General features: G+C 23.0%; 3 protein-coding genes across 3 annotated transcripts; 2 read left to right on the forward strand and 1 right to left on the reverse strand. All coding sequences in view use genetic code 6, as the record gives it.

Annotated features, from left to right (window-relative positions):
* Positions 1–1332: 1332 nt before the first annotated feature.
* TTHERM_01005090 (phosphatidylinositol 4-phosphate 5-kinase) lies at positions 1333–7378 on the forward strand (the record flags this gene model as incomplete). The annotated part of the gene is made up of 10 exons (XM_001010329.2): positions 1333–1568; positions 1628–1749; positions 1807–2835; positions 3031–3158; positions 3218–3491; positions 3615–4734; positions 4791–4868; positions 4919–5009; positions 5096–5186; positions 5262–7378. 10 exons carry the CDS (start codon positions 1333–1335, stop codon positions 7376–7378), a joined length of 5286 nt encoding a protein of 1761 aa, XP_001010329.2.
* Positions 7379–8233: 855 nt separating this feature from the next.
* Positions 8234–9114, reverse strand: TTHERM_01005100 (acyl carrier protein; the record flags this gene model as incomplete). The annotated part of the gene is made up of 3 exons (XM_001010330.3): positions 8234–8464; positions 8717–8822; positions 9035–9114. 3 exons carry the CDS (start codon positions 9112–9114, stop codon positions 8234–8236), a joined length of 417 nt encoding a protein of 138 aa, XP_001010330.3.
* Positions 9115–11620: 2506 nt separating this feature from the next.
* TTHERM_01005120 (anaphase-promoting complex protein) lies at positions 11621–14635 on the forward strand (the record flags this gene model as incomplete). The annotated part of the gene is made up of 5 exons (XM_001010332.1): positions 11621–12747; positions 13499–13596; positions 13644–13740; positions 13817–14103; positions 14271–14635. 5 exons carry the CDS (start codon positions 11621–11623, stop codon positions 14633–14635), a joined length of 1974 nt encoding a protein of 657 aa, XP_001010332.1.
* Between the last annotated feature and the right edge of the window lie 480 nt (positions 14636–15115).

The following is a 15115-nucleotide window of genomic DNA, read 5'->3' on the forward strand; positions in this document are numbered from 1 at the left end:
CTCTTTTCTAAACTTTTACGATTAATTAATATTTAAAAACTTTGAATCTTATATTTTCATTTTGAACTTTTTTAAATAAAAAATGCTTTCTATTTTTTGAAAAAAATATGATGATGCAATAAAAATATTGGTTTTGCAACATTTTTAAAATTATTTTATAAAATTCTTAATTCAACCATTAAACTTTTACTTTTTTATTATAAATTTATGCAAAATATTAAATGAATAATACAAAAAAGTAATATCTAAATGTAAAAAAAGTCAAATATCAATCAAAATAATCGAAGTAAAAGGATAATTTTTTTAAATGAAAAATTTAAAGAAAATTATTAAATTAAAATTATCAATTAAAGTCATGTTATAAGTAATAAATACTTTTTTAAATCGCATTCCAAAAGATTTTAACTATTTTTTCAATATTTGATTAATTATTGAATTTACATTTTTTATTTTTAATTTATTTGTTATTTTGTTCTAAGACTTTTAACAGGATAATTTTATTTAGAAATATATGATGCTTATATTTGAGTTTTTGATGATGAGTAAATTGGCGAAATTATAAAAACATGAAAAAGTGAGAATCAAGAGTTATTTTTTTTATAAATAATGTATTATTGTTAAAACTTTAAATTCTAATAAATAAAAATTTTATATACAATAAAATAAAGCTTAAATAATTTAATATCTATATTACTTTATGAATAAAATAATTTAAAAATGTACAAATTGTAAATAAATTATTATTGAATATTAGAAGTAAAATTTTTAAATTGAAAATCAAAAGTTAATTTTCGTAAACAAATTTTATTTTTCATTTAATACTTTTATATTCTAATAAATAAAAGCTGTTCTTACAATGAAATAAAGTTTAAATAATTTTAAATATTTGTTGCTTTATTAATAAAATAATTTTTAAAAGTTTACTAATTAGTAATGAAATTATTATTGAATATTAAAATTCTTAAATCTATATTACAATTTTTATTAAGTAAGATTCTATCCAATGATAACATTATTAGGACAACAAAATTAAATGTATATTTCTATCTATTTTAGGAAAGAGCTATTTATTGATTAATTTTATGATGTATTTATCAATTGAAGAAATCTGAAAAGTGAGTATTTATTTTATTAATTCTTGTAATCAAATAATAAAATCCAAATAGTGAATATATGGTATAAAATACTAAGATTTCTAATAGATTTAGATAATTGAAAAGAAAATAGAAAAGAAAAAATTTTGTTATAAATTGATATTAATCTTTTATAAGTTGATTATATAAATAAACAAAGCCAAACATTAAAAAATTAGGAGTTTTTTGAATTTCCAAAATGGAGTAGGGTCCTAATTAAAATGGTGTTATTTAATATGAGAGGCCTCAAACAAGAAAAATGTCTAGCCGCACTTTAAAGCAGCTAGAGAAAAAATTTAAGGCTAAATTTGTCAAACCACAAGCTTGGAAAAAGGATGAAGATTCAAAGTTGTGTTTTATCTGTCAAAAAGAATTTAATTTTTTATATCGCAGAAGGCATCACTGCAGAAAATGCGCAAATTTATTTTGCTCTTCGTAAAAAATAATTTTACTGAATAATAAATTAATTTTAAACAATCTTAAAAATATTATAGCTGCTCAAATTACTTTCTTTCTTTGCTATTCAACCCTTTAGATGAAGTTGATAAAGAAACACGTTTGTGTAAAAATTGTTTCGACCAGTTTAAGCAGTCCATCGAATAGGAATAAAAAAACAGTATTGTTAAACTATACATTTTTTAGTATGTAAATTGGATAAATAATTTTATAAAAGGTGAAGAGGAAGAATCATTAAGCTCTGAAGATGATGAGGAGTCAGACTCCTCTAAAATAACGAATAGAATAGAGTTGAAAGATTAGTTTGAGTTGAAATTGAAGAGCCTGATTAAATATATTTTCTAGCAAGAAAAGAAGTTATCAAACGTACCAAATTTTTGCGACCAATATATAGACCGCACGTTCAATTTTACTATGTATTGTTTAAAAAATTTGCGTTGTCGTTTGAGGAAATAAGATAATGAAAAGAGAATAGAGAAATTTCATGAGATGGACATAAATAGATTTGTGATAATAAAAACTTGTCTGCACAAAGATGCTAACTAATTCACTTATGTAAATGGAATCATAAATAGCAAGAATGTAGCTAAAAAGAATATGTTTACTTCATTTGGACCTAAGAAAGATACATCATCTGTCATTTAATATTAAAACTAAAGGAGTAATAACAGCTCTTTTGATGGAAGTAACCATAATAACAATGGATCTTAAAGTGCAATAAATTAAGGTGTTAGGTGTATGATAATAGGAGTTTCAGTAGATATCTTTAGCAATACAGATACAAATTACCCTGATTTGTAATAAATTATTTAGAAGCAGAGATTGTATATCTAGAGAATAGTTGAAGGAATCAAGCAATTTAAACCTTAAATAATTTTCTGCAGAGAAAACGTAAATCAAGATGTTCTAACTCAACTAGAATAAGAAAAAATTACAGTTGTGCAAAAGATAAAAAATAATATAATACTTAAAATAGCCGAATGTGCAAGATGTTTGATAATTGATGATATTTCCCTAATTTTACCCCAAAACAACAACCAATCCAATCAAAAGATCAGCAGCCAAATAACTAAAAGCTATATAGGCAATTTATACAGTGTCTACTTCAAGACTTTCTAATTCGTAACTAAGTCAAAAACTTATATGTTCCTTGTTTAACCAGAGAAATCAGCAGCATATCATGTTTCCCTGCTAATAACTGGTCCTGAGCTTGAAATTCTTAAATAATTCAAAAAAAATCTCTAAGGTTATCTATTTATTAATTTTATTTTGGTTATATTTCTAAAATTAAATTTCTATCCAACCAAACTAAATATTTCACAATAATAAATTTAATTATACTTTTTTGGTGAAGCAAGTCAAAAAAATTTCTAAAAATCTTTTACAAATCTTTTTACAAATTGTTTAATTCTTTTATAATATTAAATTTATTACTGAATAGTTATTTTAAGATTGGCTCGTCACCTCTATTTGGAATAGGAAATAGTTTACACAAATAATGAAATGATTAGCAAAAACAATAAAAAACTCAGGAAATATTACATCTAACAGCTTGAAAATGATTTTATAGTAAATATTTTTTTTTGTTTTTTTGATTTATGATACTTACATACTAAATTAATAAATAGGATTTTGGTAATTTGAATAACTTCATAGATGATAAAATTGGCTTATCTGAATATCTTTACAGTGATAACTAAAAGTTTTCATATGTTTGCATCTAATATAAAAAAGTAGAATGGAATTAATTTGATGGAGTAAATTCTCATGAAGAATTGGAAAAATATTTGTAAGATAAAAAAATAAACTACGAGAATTCTAAAATCAATACTTTAGTTAAGTATTGTGGAGAATATGAGCATGAATAAATCTCTTTTTACTAAGTCAAGGATATTAGCCTAGGTAATAAAATAATTATTATAAAATAAAAAATTTTTAAGATAATTTGCAATTTAATTGATGAGTTTTATTTAATAAAAATATTAAACTTTTTTTATTCTAAAAAATTTTATTAAATTCTAAAAGCTGATAAATTATATTCGATTTACAAAGAAAGACACACTAGTTGTGATTATAAAGAATGCAAAACACCAAGATATAATCATTACCATCTGTACATCAGAAATAAATGCTATATCAAATTGAGCATTTCTGAAAGGTTGGATTCTAATATAGCTAAAAAAATTAAGGAGACTGCTGTTTAAGGTCGTACAAAGACTGAGACAGGACCGCAGATGGCTTATTAATATTCAAATCAAATATCTAACCCTAATAAAGTTAAAGGAGATGAATAAATGAGGTACGAAAAATACTAAAATTAATAGAATGTAATATAGTATTAGTATCATAATCATCAAAGAAATCATACTAGAAGCCCTTAAAAGCAATAAGTAGAAGGTCTTAAAAAAGTTAAAATGCACCCTAAAGACTAAATTTTACAATACATTTTATGCGAATAATGTGATCAAAAAATAACTTCTGTATGTACTATAGTAGTTGGAAAGACCTTAACTGAATATTCATTTAATAGATTTTTGTAGCATATGTTTTAAGAATATTCAGAGTCTTATAAAAAGGAGAAGTTGAATCTATTAAAAGAATGCAGAGATATAAAGGAAGTTAATACTGGCTAGTCAACTGTTGTTTAAAATAAATGCACTCATCAAATAAGAAGTAGAGTTTTTAAACTAAAAGATGTAGAAATTAAATTTTAAGTTGGAAAAACTAATGTTTTTTCATTCAGCAGATTATCTTTTATTCCTGAGCCTGTTCAAGAAAAAATTAGAGAACTTGATGCTTTATATTATAAAGAATCCTTTTAAAATTTCAAATAATTCTTTAAAGTCATGGTTGCAGACGCATAGACTCGTCTTTAAAAGCTAAATGATATTGTATTTTAAAAGAAAATAAGCAAATAATAAAATTTCTTCCACATAATCGAAATGTATAAATCATGTATAGAAAGAATGGAGAGCGAAAAAGAGCACATCATTCAATAAATTGATTCTTCTAAAATAGCCAATTACGCCAGCATGGTATAGATCTATATTTTAGAGTAGAGAATGAATATTGGCTTGAATCGTCTTAACTGTTTGTAAAAAGAAATAATTTAAAAAAAATACAAGCAGTTTGAAAAATAACATTTGTAAATAATTTGATGACTTAAATCAATTAATCAATTTAATTTAAATATAAAAAAAGAGATGAAACAATACATCAGAGTCATTAAATTGAATTAGATAGTAGCATTTTAGATGAGGAAATTTATGATTTAAAAGAGTAAAATTAGTTCATAAGTTATATTATATTCATATATTATGTTTTATTAGAATCGATTAGACTCATAAATTTAAAGGATATTCCACAACATTAAACATTTAAGAAGAAAGACAGAAAGATGATCAATAAGCCTAGCCATTTGTAATTTTAAATCATATTTATAAGTTTTAAAAATTAATTATGCTTTTTGGTACTATTGATGTTAATTCAAATATAATTTTAAATAGGAATACATCCCAGTCTATGAAAAAAATTACCACAGCATGGTTGCATGGGCACTTAACTCTAAATAATATTGCAGATTTCTTAAAGATACAGGTATTATTATTGTTTTCTACTAAATTTTTATTTAATTTTTCAAAAACATTCAAAAATAAAAATTATTTTTAATAGGCTTAAATGGATAAAAAGTTAGTAGAAGCACTCTAATTGAAATGCTTAAAAAGAAGAATATAGACCCTAATTTAGATGAAAAATAAAAAATAGAAGAAAATAAATTTATAGTGAAATTGATGAAGAACTAAGAATTAGATGCTTTGATAAAATATGAATAGTATTTTTAAAATATAAATATTATTCACAAAGATACATAGCTTGATCTCAACAAAGTGTATAATAATCAAGATTAGAATGGTTTTTTAAGATGTAATTCTGAGCATTTCCGCTCATAAAGTTATTAGCCAACTCATATTACAAACAATGATCCCTATTTAGTTAACTAGAATGTTCACCATTCTAACTTCTATAATTAAGCACATAATTAGAATAGTGATGGTGCTAATGAACCACAATGCTTTAAGAGTAAAGACGATTTAACAAGGGACTTGAATGATATTTCAAATAACGAAGATTTAATTATTGAGCAATCTTTGTAAACATTAGACAATAACACCTAAAGTGGTGATGAATCTATTGGTTCAAGAAACAATCTCCCTGAAAAAACTTTACCTCCTAAAAAGATTAAATAATCTAGCTCAGGAAATAATATTAAGGAGAGCTTAAATAACTTATTCTATAAAAATGGTGATTCAAAATCATCCTAAAATAATTTAGTTGAGTATGGACAACAGTAAGAAGCTGCTAGACTGAATAATTTTAAGAAGAAATCTTCATAAAATAATTTAGTTGAATATGGATAGCAATAACAAGAAATTAAAAAGAAATCATCACAAAATAACTTAGTTGAGTATGGCCAATAGCAACAAGAAGTGAAGAAAAAATCATCTTAGAATAATCTAGTTGAGTATGGCTAATAACAGTAAGAAGTTAAGAAAAAATCTTCATAAAATAACTTAGTTGAGTACGAAAAACAACAGCAAGAAGTTAAAATACAAAAAAAATCTTCTCAAAATAATTTAGTCGAATATGGATAATAATAGCAGGAATAAAAGCAGTCTTTTGGAATTAAAAAGAAATCATCTCAAAACAACTTGTTAGATTATGCTTAAGTTCAAGAAGCAAAGCAATTTAAAGATTTGAACTAATCATAAACATAAAATATTCATAACCAATTGCTTTAACATAATATTCACTCTCACAGCTCAAATAATTTAAATACTGTTAATATTAATTAATCCCAGGTGTAGCATCGTATAACCCATTAATCAATTACTTCTGCTACTTAATGTACAAATGTATTTAACAGTATGGTAACAAACAATGACATTGAACAATCGAATGTTGTAAAGCTGACAACAAGAAACTATGATACTAGTGGAAAATTCAATATGGGCGGAAGTGGAAACTCTGGTGAAAAAGTAAGTGAAGTCCATATTTTGTTTGCTAAATAATTTGAGGCTTTCAGAAATCTTTATGGTATTACTTAGGAAAGAATAATAGAATCTCTTAGAACTTGTGCAGTAATTAAGTTACCAGGAGGATAAACACAGAGCTCCTTTGTGAAGAGTCATGACGAATTGTTTGTAGTAAAAGAAGTTTCATCATTGGAATTCAATTACTTTTAAGAGTTTGCTCTATAATACTTAGATCACATGTCATCTAATCCAAACTCACTATTGGCAAAAATGTATGGCTTTTTTATAGTTTCATGTGAAGGAGATAAAAAATACTATGCAGTTATGGAAAATATTTTCTATGGAATGGATAAAGATAATTGTTAAAGTTACGATTTGAAAGGCTCTAAGAAGCGTCGTTTTAGAAAGGAAACAGATATAGGACTTGATACTAATTTTATGATTGATATGAACTGTGAACCCTTCTTTATCGATAATTCTTCTTATCAATCGTTTGATAAGACTATCAGATCTGATAGTGATTTCTTAGCTACATAGGATATAGTGGATTACTCTCTTCTGCTTATTTGCGATAAAAATAAGAAAGTTTTACGTCTTGGCATCATTGATTATTTCAGAAAATATGACTTTTTAAAGTATTTAGAAAAAAATATAAAGTAATTTGTATACAAAGAAGACCCAACAATCGTTGAACCTAATAAATATAAAGAGAGGTTTGTAAAAACTCTTACAAAAAGATTTTTCTGTAAAGTTTGATTCATTAAGAAGCATACATCTTTATCTTACTTTAATGGCTGACAAATTAAATCATCGACTCACTCTACTAAATTTTCTATATCAAATTTTTTTATAATAAAATGATATCTTTAATAAATAAATATAATTCATTAAAATATAATAAATTTTACATATCTTTCTATAGCAAATTAATAAATTAATTACTATAAAAAATTTTCAAATTTTTAAATAGAATTTGATTTAAGCATTAGCTAAAAAATAAAATTTTAAATCAAAAAAGTTTCTGAATCGATTCCATTCTTTTTATATTTATATAGCATTATAAAAAGTTTATCTCTATGTTTTTTATTGCAAGCTATTTATAATCAACAATATTTTATAGCATGAAAAATTAAGTAATTATTCTTAAATATGCTTAATAATTTTAAAAAATAATTATTTATTAATTGAGATGAATATTCTTTCATCTTCTTTACAAATTTGTATTTTTAGTTTTGTCAAAAAAAAGAAAATTCACAAAAAGTTCATTTTTTTTATATTTTGTAGAATTTGAATTTACTTAAAATTACTAATTATTTTTAAATAAATTAGAAATTGTAATTATATGAATTCTAAAGAAGCTAAACATATATTAATGAAAGCTAATTAAGGTGGTAAATACTAAGCAAAATTATACAAAATAGTCATTGGAATACACACAAAAACACGGATGAATGCATTAAAATATTTCATAGAAAAATTTATTAAATGACAAATAAAGCTATCAATTTATCTTTCTATCAAGCTAATAAGTAAATAACGCACTCCTTCTTTGAAGGAAGATTAATCATACCTTTCTCCAAAAGATAACCGCTTTTGCATAAACTATTCAAATCAAACAGCGTTAATATTCTTAAGAATGTAATTAACAACTTATTCTAAATTTTCAAATCCTTCAAATACACCATCAGGGAAGAGGATAGTGAATTCGTGTTCAATAGAAGCTAATAAAGCAGTTTGGTCTAAGCTGTCCAAACCTAATTTCTTGAAATTTTATTCCCATCTAAGGTTTTTCAAATTAACTTATTCAAAATTAGACAAAACCTTCAAGATTCTAGATTCAACCTAATATTTTTTTGAAATAAAAATATTTTTAAATACTAAAGCAGGCTCTATTATTTTATTTAATATCCATTTTAATATGTATGAATGATTAGTTAATGATCATTCATTCTATTTCTTTTAAGAAATATTTTTAACATTAGTTTAATTCTATTGTATTATTCTAATTTTATTGCAAAAAACTATCTGTTAATAATATCCCATTATTTTTTTATTTAAATATAATTGCTAAATTTCTAAAGAAATTCATCATACTTCTTATTTCTCAAGAGTTTCTGTATTGAATTTGTTTTCCTTGGGAAGGTTGTGAGCCCAAGTTGCAGAATTAGTTTCAACTCTAGATCTGTCTTAATTATCTTAGCTGTTTTAGACGTTGTAAAAACATTAACTTAGCGATGAAAAACTAAATTCTTTATTCTAAATTTTAATCAATCATCAGTTTTCATTTTTTATTGTTTGTTGCATTGTCTGGGTATGTATTGCAATTAAATTGAGTAAAAAACAAAAACTATGTGCAAATTTAGTAATGATTGTTTTAAATATGCCTAACTAATTGAACTTTAAAATATTTACAAAAAGTAGACTGGTCTGAATTAGAGCTTAGGAGCACTTAAAACTAATTATTTGCTAAATCTTAAAACTTATCTCAACATTTCAATGTATTTTCTCTATCCTCTTTTCTAAAGTAAATATCCTTTGATAATTTGATAAATATATTTTTCTTTTATTCTTAAATTATTTAGTTATCTTGAATATCTTCTTTTAATCAGATTAATTACCATTGTAAATATCTAGTCAAATAAAAAAATGTTCTATCATATTAATGCATCTGCTTGTTTGGCTCTCTCCATATTAAATAATTTTTTATTTAAATTTACTTAATCTATAATTTATATAGATAAAGAATTATTAAATTACTATTATATTTATTTGTCTATCTTTCTATTTTGGCAATAAAAACTATTTTAATTCATCATCATAAATATTTTTTATGAGCATTTATAATTTAATTAGATTTTATAATGAGCTGTTATTACCAATGATTAACTTTGACATTAAATAATTTTTTTATTTTAATACAAATAAATTTTTTGAATTGGACTATTATTTAGTTTATTAATCAGTAAAAATAAATGCTAAAAAGTTTTAATTCAAATTTAAAAATTAAAAAAATATATATTTAAAATAAAATAAATACTCTATATGGTTTAGATTTATTGACATATTACTACAATAAATATAAATATACCATAAACCTTTATAATAAATAAATTGAACATATTTTTTATACCATAAAATATCCAATAAATAAAAAGGTCTATTTTAAGAGGAGCTCATATTTCGGTTCGTTAACTGAGATGAGGAATTATAGTATAATTTTGGAATTAAAAATTTGTTTAATGATTATATTAAGATAAATTAAATTACTATTATTTTATTAATAATAACAGAAAAGTAGAATCATTTTTATTGTATTTAAATTTATATTTGAAAAATTAATTTACTATATCAAAATGTTATTAAGGTTTTATTTATTTTTACTACAAATACAAATTTAATAAAAAAAGAAAATTGATTTATGAAAATTATTTACTTTCTAGAATAGTTTTTATATTAGCAGTGTAATAAAATAAAATAATAATAATTTAATTTAAATAATTTGCATAGTTGCTTGCTTGTTTACTTATTATTGCCTCAAATTAAAGAGTCAATATCAAAATCAGCCATTTTAAATAAGTTAAATTTTTATTTGTTATTTTTCTTTATTTTTTATCGAGTTGATTAGATAAATAGAAAAAGAAAATAATTTGATTAAATTGCTTCAAAAATAAATTATTTTTCAAAATACAAAAACAATAACTTTGTTAATGAAATTTCATAAAATATTTTTGAAAAATTTCTTATTTTTTGAATAACTTATTTATTTTAAAATAATTATTTATCTAAAAATATAGAAAATTAATTTACCTTTTTTATTTTAAACTGGCAGTTTTAATTCATTTACAATTATTTTTGCTTTTATTAAAATTTATTTCCTTTTATACTTTAATAATATTTTTTTGTTTTTTTATTTTAGTAGGATTACTTTTATTATAATTTATAATAGATTAAATATTTCTTAAATCTCAATTAAATTATAAAATAAAATATAATTTAAAACTTTGCTTGTAAAATTTTTGCATTTCATTTTATATTTTACTGTTTAAAATGTAAAAATTTCAAGAAAACAAAGTATTTAATTTTAAAAAACACTTAAAATTTTTATAATACCATCTAAAAATATCATTTAATAAAGTTTTTTTATTAAGAAAATTTTAATTGTACTAAAATATTGAAAAATAAACTAGAATTAATTATTATTAATAGTTTTTTACCAGAAAATATATTAAATTTACTAAAATGCTGCTATGAGAATTTTTAGAAATCATAAATTTTAAAAAATTAAATGATGAAATAGCAAATATTTGGTAAACTATTGCTTACGTAAAATAACTGAAAAATAATATTCAATATTTAGGTTGCTTATTTTATCATAAATTATCTTTTTAAAATAAAATAAAATGTTTGAATAAGCTTAAATATTTAATAGAACTAATTAAATTCATTTATTTTAAATAGCTGTTTTTTTATTTTCATTTGATTATGTATTTTTATTGTATTGAAAATAAAATTAAGGTGTCAGAAAATTTATTTAATTTTAAATGGAGTCCATGCATGTATGTGCTGGCCTTATTTTTGATGATCTAAAATATATCGATGTATTATTTTGATTATTATGGAATTAAATTTTTATCTTCATCACTGAAATTTAATTAAATATTTTTTTTTAAAAGTAGCTGATTTTGATAAATAAAGGATGAAGATAGCCACAAAATTAAAAAATTTCTAATTCATTATCTTTAGGATTATCTTATTATGGTGTAAATTTTAAAATAGTAAAAACTTAGTGCATTAATTCAGATTTATTAGCATTAGATCTATTAATCTTTGTTTTTTTGTTTGTTTGGTTTTGCATTGATTGATAATTACAAAACTCCGCGAAGGCCAGTCTATTAGAAAACAATTATAAATATATAAAAATCAAACAAATAAAAAAAAGAAAAAAAGTAAAAGAAATTTATTATTCCTCATTAGAGTGATTAGTTTATATTAATAGTAATGGATTATCTAGAATTTGGAGGATAAGAATGGTCGCAACCAATGTAAGCGGATATGCTATGTAGCAACAATACCAAGCAAAGCTAGTTACTATAAGGAAATCTTTAGGTAATGAAGAATGGGTGCGAAATAAATGATAATTAGTCATGGACCACTGACACTTCAATTCCTTCTTAGGATATTGACTATCCGTCAATATCTTACCAAAATAATAAGCTTTCACCCATACATAGCCCACAATATTCATAAAATAGCACTCATTTATTTAAGGCGAATTCATTAGAAAACAGCGTTGAAAATAGTTACTTCAAAGATAGTATCTCTTCTCCATCTTTCTAGCCTAGCTATTTATCTATGTCTTAAAGTTATCACTAATCAGCAGGATAGTAGAAATAAATACCTTCTTCTAGTTTTAGAAAGCAATAACCTTAGAGTTAAGATCAATCTATCTAATTAGCAAACCCTTTTAGCAGAAAATTATAGTCTTCATCTTTGGCTCATTAAATAGAAGGTATAGAAAGTAAATAGGCAAAAAAGACTGACTATATCACTGATAGATATATTCCAAGCAGAAAATAATCTAAATTAAATACTTACTAAGCTTACGAGTGTAATGAAAACTATAATTATTATGAAAACCAATTTACCACTGATAGTCCCCGTGGATCTAGCACAAACAGTGTATTTGTAAAAAATGCAGTTGACAAGGAGGAAATAAACTAAATCAGTATTTCTCAATTATATAAAAACTATGTTTTGGGTATCAAAGATAAAAGAATGCTGAATCTTTCTTTAAGTTCTGCTCATGCGTTTTGTCCCTATAAAAACTAGAACGTATTGCGTTTCACCAAACCAAATATATTAAAGAATAGTATGCAAATAGGTATTGAAGCTAATCAGCAAAAAAGTATATTGCAGTCATCAAGTGCTTACCCAAATTAGCTATTCCTGAACTTAGAAGAAGAATAGTGTTGCTCCCATTTGCGCTTTTCCCGTAAAATATCAAAAGTACCATTTAAAGTTCTAGATGCTCCAGCTCTATAAGATGATTTCTACCTAAATTTAATTGATTGGTCAAGTTAAAATATTCTTGCAGTCGGTTTATCATCATGCGTTTACTTATGGAGGTAGAGTTTGATTTTTAGTTATTACTTAATTTTTTAGTATTTGCGTATCCATACACGCAATAGACATTTATTAGAATTTATTTTTCACTTAATTTGATATAATTTTATTAAAGTCAATTCTTATCTCTAATTTACATAATAACTTGGTAATAATCAATTCATCCATTCAATCTATAATTGATTGATTGATTCATACATTGAATCTTAGATTTTTAGATTGAATCTATAGGGTTTTTTGAGAGATCTTTATTTTATATAGTGATATATAAATCAATTAAATGAGCATAAATAAGCAAATAAAAATAAACATCCCTTATACATATCAAATACATTAATAAACAAAAATTTATCTTTAATCAATCACATCAGATATATAGGTTTTTCTATCTATTTTAACACAATTTTAAACTTGAGGTTTTTTGTTTGCCTTTCTTTTGATATTAGATATATAAAAAATAGATACATAAATAAATAGTCAATCAATTAATCAATCTAACTTGTTAAAGTTAATTAAAAAGAATGTTTACTTAGTTTTTGGTAGGTATATTTTTATTAGTTTTTGCAGAAGGTTTTAAAACTCTATATCGATCATATCTTATGATTAAACAAATAAATCTTATTTTACTATGTAAATTTTAAATATAGTAATAAATCTACCACTCACTTCTTTTATTTTCTTTATCTTTAAAATTAATAGCTAGGCAATTTATTTTTAAATTTTAGATTAAAATTTATATTTTAAAATATTTAGTGCATGTTCTTCAAGAGTAACCAAGCTTTGTGATTTTGGAAGAACAAACGAAGTAACGTCAGTTAATTGGTCACCAAGAAGCTCCCTCATTTCAATTGGTATTTTATATTGTATTTATTAATATTAATTAATCTTACAAAAAAAGGTACTAACACTGGAGAAGTAGAAATATGGGATTCTGTAAAACTAGAAAAAGTGAGAGTTATGAAAGGACATTCATAAAGAGTTGGAACTCTTGCATGGTAAATAAATACCTTTTAAAATTATTTTTAGATAGAAATCCAAATAAATATTAAAAAATGTTATTAAATTAAATAGGAATACAAACATTTTAACTAGTGGTTCTAGAGATAAAACTATATTGCAAAGAGATTTACGTACTAAAAATTTATATGAATAGAAGTTGATAGGCCATAAATAAGAAGTATGTGGATTAAAATGGTCTTTTGATGAATAGTAACTTGCTTCAGGAGGAAACGATAATAAGTTATTTGTATGGAATATGCATTCAAACAAACCTATTACTAAATTTGGTAATCATAATGCAGCAGTAAAAGCTCTTGCCTGGTCACCTCATTAACATGGATTGTTAGTTTCTGGAGGAGGTATTTTAATTAAATTTTTTATTTAATGTTTTTCGAGCTTGAATAGCTAATTAAATTTCTATCTTAAATAAAAATTAATTATTTGTGACTGGATGAATTATTATTGATCATAATAAATTCTCAAATATTAGACTTTTAATTTAATTAATTTTTTAAAAATTTATCAGGAACACAAGATAGAACCATCAGATTTTGGAATACTCTTACAAGTAGACAACTAGAATGTATTGAAACAGGAAGTTAAGTTTGTAACTTGATCTTTAGTAAAAATGTAAATGAGCTAGTTAGCACTCATGGATATAGCTAAAACTAAATAATTATATGGAGTTATCCAGAAATGGAAAAGCTAATTACTTTAACAGGTCATTCATGCAGAGTTCTTTATTTAGCTATGAGCCCAGATGGATAAACTATTGTCACAGGTGCTGGTGATGAAACCTTAAGGTTTTGGAATGTCTTTCCCAGTAACAAGGAAAAATAAATAGATGATTCTACTTCGACTTTACTATCTAAAAATCATGCACTAAGATGAAAAATAAAAATATGAAACTGGACTAATTTATTTCACATATTCTAAATTAAATCTAATTATGTTAATTTAATAGAAAGATCGATGCCTGCCTAATTACTAATATAATAAAATCCTATACTAAAAAAATAATCTTTAATCAAAGAAACTTAACAAAATTATAAATAAATAAATAAATAATTATAAGAATATTTTTCATTACTATTAATAATCTAATTTATATGACTCATCAATTTTACTAAATATAAAAAAAGATGAAGTCTATCAATTCCTTTCTTAAATTAATTTAATAAATATTAAAATTTTAAGCTTTCTCATACTAATGAAAAACAGTATTTACTTTATAAAACTGCTTGTCATTGTTTAAATTTCTATAAATTTTAAATTAACTCCCTCTCACTTTTCTTTACTTAAATCTTATATCTATTTTTTCTCTATAAAAAACATTTATAATAAAATGTAAAGATGCAAACATATTCCATA

This window comes from Tetrahymena thermophila (assembly GCF_000189635.1).
Source record: "Tetrahymena thermophila SB210 genomic scaffold scf_8254757, whole genome shotgun sequence".
Classification (NCBI taxonomy): Eukaryota; Ciliophora; class Oligohymenophorea; order Hymenostomatida; family Tetrahymenidae; genus Tetrahymena; species Tetrahymena thermophila.